The sequence below is a fragment of the Cornus florida genome, unplaced genomic scaffold, assembly GCF_030987335.1.
Source record: "Cornus florida cultivar Cherokee Brave unplaced genomic scaffold, ASM3098733v1 CherokeeBrave_3.0.0_Hap2_Chr06, whole genome shotgun sequence".
Lineage (NCBI taxonomy): Eukaryota > Viridiplantae > Streptophyta > Magnoliopsida > Cornales > Cornaceae > Cornus > Cornus florida.
This window is the reverse complement of record NW_026775576.1, coordinates 86485514-86491870: the sequence shown is the minus strand read 5'-3', so window position 1 is coordinate 86491870 and position 6357 is coordinate 86485514. Positions and strand designations below refer to the sequence as shown.

General features: G+C 34.3%; 1 protein-coding gene across 1 annotated transcript; it reads right to left on the bottom strand.

Moving 5' to 3' along the window:
* Positions 1–223: 223 nt before the first annotated feature.
* LOC132312568 (monocopper oxidase-like protein SKU5) lies at positions 224–5074 on the bottom strand. Its single transcript, XM_059810977.1, has 9 exons — positions 4834–5074; positions 3886–3995; positions 3505–3775; positions 3280–3418; positions 2209–2575; positions 1389–1754; positions 1199–1277; positions 650–849; positions 224–535 (listed from the first exon to the last, which is right to left on the bottom strand). Exons 1-9 carry the CDS (start codon positions 4960–4962, stop codon positions 430–432), a joined length of 1767 nt encoding a protein of 588 aa, XP_059666960.1. The 5' UTR covers positions 4963–5074; the 3' UTR covers positions 224–429.
* Positions 5075–6357: the final 1283 nt, after the last annotated feature.

The window sequence follows — 6357 nt, the reverse complement described above, 5'->3', positions numbered from 1 at the left end:
TGAAAGCACTTGCCTGCCAAAAACAGTCACTGACATGACTCTAGTTCATCATACAATACTACTAAGTTCACAAAACAATACGTCGTCATTTAGTTAACCACTATGTGCATGTAACCTAATTCCAACACAATTACCATTGAAGAGTACAATAATTAAAGTTGGGTACCCAACCAAATGGCACAAAAATGGATTAACCATCATTAGTATGTAATTTTGGGAGGAGGAAAAAAAAGGTTGAATCCCTACCTACCTTATCATGTCAACAATAAGAGCAAAACATTGTACAAAAATGTTCTCTTTGCAAACCTAGCACTTGCAACTAGAAAAATGTTCTCAACCAAAACCTCTTCAATTACAACCCGCCTACAACACAGCCAGGTCGCTAGCAACATCTAAGATTGCAATGTTCTCACCAATTCGAAGGAAAGCTTAGCATAAAATGGCAATGGCAACGGAGATTGCCAAGAGCAGTGAGAAGTACAGTTTTGATTGTGAACAAATGGTTGATACTGCAGAGGAAGTGGTTTTATGCGGCCTGAAATGCAAACAAAAAGTACAATAGGTGAGTTTATAACTATGGAGAGAGAGATAGGCACAGAGAGAGAGAGAGAGAGAGAGGGGGGGGGGGGGGGGGTTATGCTTGTTATACTTTTGCAAATTGCTTAGGGAACCACAATAAAGAACATTATCCGGCACGGGGAGTTCTGTTTTGTTGTTATCTTCTGGATTGATAATTCTCATGTAAGTTTCCTGGCCTAGATACCATCTGTCAAGGTTTTCTGCTCTTAGGTTCCATGCTCCAACATTATCAAGAGAGACTAATACCGCCGTCCATCCCCCAGGGAAAACCTACACATTGGGGAAAACAGAGGAAATTACTTGAAGAAGATGAACGAAGCATTTCAAGTTTTGAAAAATTGCAATACATAACCTAAAGCGTAAAACTCTAAAGTGCCTTCAAACAATTGGATTGAGAAGCGCTCTCAATCCAAAGGCGAGGGGGTCTGTACTCATAGTGACCTGACCTAGTCCCCAATCCCTATGACATTTTTTTCCAAAAAATATAATATTTTCAAGTAGTAAAAATCAGCAAAAGCAATGCAATCCTGTAAACTAGTTTCAAGATAAGGTCTTATAATTTCTTTATACTCTTAAAAAGAATGAGATAAGAATTGTAGAAAACTCTATGAGGTCATACCTGTGTTGTGGAGCGGGATATTGCATCCCATCTATTGTATGAACCCCTGCTGTTCTCCGTCCATTCTCCATATGCCATCCTGCAGCATAATAACTAATTTAATATATGTGCACCAATAATAACATTTAAAAGCAAAAATGATATCAATAACATTCAAATGCAAATGATGACTCTAGGACAAGAACTATACCCAACCACAAAAAATGAGTAACCGTCCATGTGAAAGCTTTGAACTACTGTGTCATTGTTCTGCAAAATGATTTCAATGAATCCCTTATATGTAGCATTAATAAGGGATCTGTCCATCCGTGGTGGTCCAGTCAGTGGCTTATTTGGGAAATCAAGCTTGTAAGCACCCTTCACATTGAACTGGTCAGCAAGCCTTATTGGTGTATCAGGATTGACAAATGAGATCCCATTAAATGTGGCTCGAAGTTTCCCATCAACCATAACTGGTGGCAAGCTCTTTAGAATGTACACATCAGTCACATTGATCGAGCCATAATGAAAAGAACCCTGCGGATTAGGCCGAGCTCCACTTGCAGTTACATTTTGCCTAATTAATTGGACATGGAAAACATTAATCAAGACAGGTTTAAAAGTAAATATATATATATATTTTATAACAGTCTAACTAAACTACATAAAAGGAGAAAAAGGCTCATGAGACTGGATTATAAACTGAAAAACTTTTGAGACAGATATTAATTTTGCCAAATTAATGCAACTTTTAGTAAATAATATAGCTTAAGAAGCACGTTTCAACGTCTCAACATTAACTTCCTTTTCACAAACACTCCCCCAAAATAAAAATAAAAAATAAAATAAAAAACAAACAAACAAACTTATTGACTGTAAAAATCAGCCGTAAGCAATGAAATTAAATATATTTCACAGAACTTCAGGCTGAGCAAAGAAAGTAGAGAGTTGCTTTAAGATAAGGCACTTGTAAGCTTTAAATTTAACAGAAATAAGAATTAATAGGCATCAGAAGATTCATGGGAACAAACCTGATGGACATTGCCTGGTTCGGTGCATATGATGTGTCATAAACATCATTTGGCGGGTCCGGGAGAGGACCAGCCGCATTCCCTTTTGAATTAGAATAATGCAGGATAGCAACACCTGTCACTCTTTGCCACAATGATTGATTGACAAACCTGGCACTCGCTACAATGTAGTAATCGCTACTGGCATTCTGATCCATGGTAACCAGAAAAGAGTAAGACTGACCGACATGGATATCTACACTAGTAAAGTTCTGTTGCGATGTGTAGTAACCTTCTGTTTCAGCTAGAAGCAGATTATGGCTCTGAATTCGAAAATTTAAACAAGTTGAGACTCCAACATTGTGCACACGAATTCGATAAGTTTTGCCTGCAGTCATGCACATATATCACAACACCAGTTCAGATTTCATTATTTAAGAAAAAAATCAACTGCCCAAAGGAAGTAGAACAGTACAGAACACTCTTAATGGAAAACGATTAGACATGACAATAGCCCAGGTTTTAATTTACAGCAATGTGCCAATCCACATTGGTTTTGCTTGTAAATCCTATACATCCAATCCAGGGAGTGAGCATGTTTGTGTCTGTTCTAGACTACAAAATTCAGGTTTCAATGCCCCGAATCATTGAAGCAACATGTTCTAAATAATTTGAGTTGCAATTCAACAAAGCCTAGAACAAAATTTTTAGATGTCAACTTTACAAATTCCGGAAGAATAGATCAACTTCAATCAGGTCCCTTTGATGTCTGAATTGCTGCATGCACCTACTGGATGGCTAAAACTAAATGTCCAATGAGGCTTTGATTTTCGGGTCCCTTTAATGAGGCATGTTAGACAGCACAGGAGTGAAAAGATTCAATACCAAATTGCATAGCAACCATACATGCAAGTTTGTTGAGTAAAAAGGAATCACCCCCAAAATTACATACTGAAATAACTAGAAGCTAAGTCATTGTTTGAAGTTTTAAAATGGCCTTACTATATCCAAGTAAATGCTACGAGGAAACAAAAAATAGAATCAAAACCAAATGATGCTAGAAAATTGGGAAAGTTCATTGAAAACCCTTACCTGGGTCAACATTAATGGTTTCATAGCCAATGCCATCTGGGACAAGAGTAGTGTTGTATCTATAAGGTCCCTTCCCATTAATGAGTACTCCATCTGGCATTCCAAGATCTTTTCCAGTATCAAGGGCTGTCCTAAGTTCCTAATAGTCAAATGTGGGCAAGCATTAGCATTTTCCATTCAAAATCAAGTTCATATTCATAATCAGCTATTAAACATGTTTCTAACCTTATGGTTGCGGGTATACCAATCACCGATCATGATGACAATATCCCCATCCGGAGTATTAAAAGGTAGTGAAATAATTTTTCGGTTTGTTATGACAAATGCTCCAGATCCACCAGCTGCTCTCTGAAAATTGAGAGAAGGGAAATAAAAGAAGCTACCTATCTGATCCTTAACCTGAAATTGGTAGGTCCAGTTCCAATTTGGAGGGATGGGGCAATTTGTGCCGAGAACGCCATCTTGCCAAGAAGAACGGCGCATTTGGACTCCAGGCCTTTCAAAACAATAAAACCCCTTAGAAATACTTTGGAAATGGAATCCCCAAAAATAATAACACAAGCTAATGATCCATCCATCAATAAGTAAATGGTCATTGAAACCTACCAAGTAATGAGGAGATTTTCGTCTAATTTGTTCTTCACATTTACCACAACATTGTAATTAGTAGTAACATTAAGAGTAGGACCTGGAAACTTCCCATTAATTGCTATAACCTGCAGAAACAGTAGTAACAAAAGAAATTTGAAATTGCTATCACCCTAAATTTAACCAATACTGAATTCAGTTCTCTGATTCAACTGCATTCAGAACATTATCAAATATTACGTAAAACAAATGAAAAAAAAAAAAAAACAAAAACAAAAAAAAAAAAAAACCAGGTGACAGAATTATCCCAAATTCAAATTAAATTCAACTATACTCATCATCTATCACCTTATCCAAACTACATTTACAACATTAACCATATATTAGACAAAAAAACATGAAGAACAATATGGCCCCAGTGCACCTTTTTTCAAATTCAACTTTATTTACAACAGTATCAACAAATTACAGGAATAGCAACGAATAATCACAAAACACAAATGGAAAAATCACCCACAAAGACTTGTATCATCCCTAATCATTTCTTCAGTCATCAACCACACAAATTACTGTAAAATTATAATAAATACACAAAATACACATTAAAAAATTATCTCTATTTACACATTTGGGATCCTAAACTACTTTACCGACACACTAAGCCCTACTTTCAGATTCCAACTTTTCAAACACAATTACACCATAAAGCACAGATTACAACTTGGGGAAAAAAGAACGAAAAAAATAAAACCCACCTCGAAAAAACTTCCAAGTGAGTCAAGTGACATCCTAATCTACCTCGTCACTATTCAAATCACTCTTTCTAGTTCAACAACGTATGCAAAATTAATACAGTAAGTCAGTACGGCTACTTCAACAGTTTATTGCCAATAAAAAAATTATAAAAATACAAAATGGGGAAGAATAAAAAGATCAAAACGGTAAGAAGAAAATGAGAGAGAGAACCTGTTGAGAAACGCCCAGTGGAGAAACAGTGATGTAAGAGAGCTCTAATTCGTAGTTGGCAAAAGGGTCTTCCGCGAAACACAGGGTAAAAAGTAGAGCAATAGGGATCAGATACCCAAACAGCGCCATGTAGAAGAGTCGCTATGCTGTGTAACGCCGAATTTCTGTGGTTTTTAGGGTGTTTTACATGATATATACATATGGAGAAAGAGAGAGAGAGAGAGTGAGAGAGAAATAGCAGACGGCGAGAACGGCTCTCTCTATTTCAACTTTCTCGCTTGGTTTGTAAGGAAATTTAGTGGGACACACACACGCTGGCCTGCCCTAAACTGAAACATGTGGCCTAATGGGGGGAATTCATTCGGGGAACTGGTTAAACCGGTTGACTAAAATCATTTCTAAATATTTTTCTCTCCCCCGCTTTTTTTTTTTTTGCCCCTTTATTTATATAAAATGAATTTCCTTTCACTTTTATTTAACCAAACTTTATTTGTCTTTTGAAAAAATCAAAATTAAGAATAACGTAATTGTTTTACAAAAGATTTTCGCATTTCATAATTATTTCAAAAAAAAAATTCTTACACTCTACTTTTGAAGAATATTTTTGAATATTAAGTCAATTAATTATAGAATGAATTAACAAATTTATACTATTTGAAACAACTAAATTAAGTCAATTCTTATGGAATGAATTTTATTTATTTGAACATTAAGTTTTTTTTTTTTCATTAAATCACAATTATTTTTTTTTTATTCACACATTCACATTGTCTGTATAAAAATTTAAATGCACAGTTTTTTACTTTGTAAGGTGAATACCACAAAACAACAGCCTTCGGTCGATTAAAATTAATAAATTATTTTAGAGAATTGTTTTTAAATTGTTGAACTTTTCTAGTATGTAAATGCTTTAATAGTTCAGTGGGTCGTTAGTGTTTTCGATAAATTTTAAAGTATCAGGTTTTAACTTTTTGCATTAATTAATCTAATTTATAACCCTTCTTTCATTATAAGAAAAATCTAGAATTATTAATCAGGATAAGAAAAAGAAAAACAAAATTGCAAAAAAACAAAGTTGAAAGGTTTTGCAATGAAACATGAGAGAGTAAGAGAGACAAGTTGGATAAGAATGGAAGCATGAGGGGATAGATCTTTTTTATATTTTATTTTATTGATAATGGTAGTGGAGGAGTAATACTTTGGATCGCGAATATCACTATTCAAAATAAAATATATAAAAGGATTATCAATTAAATTATTTTTCTTTAAAAAATTTCCATTGTTGTTTATTTTAGATGAGACTTTTAAATCATAAAAAAAGCATTTCATATTAAAATGCCAAATTTATCTAAGCAAGTATTTATTTTTAGTTTACAGTTTTTTCAAATTTTATATAAAAAATTTAACAAAATATATGTCAAGCAATCAAGGTGCTTATTTTATATTTCGTACTAAAAATGAATACTTACTAAAATTTAATACCATGGTTTTAAACTTATAATGCCATCAATTTTCTGTCACTTT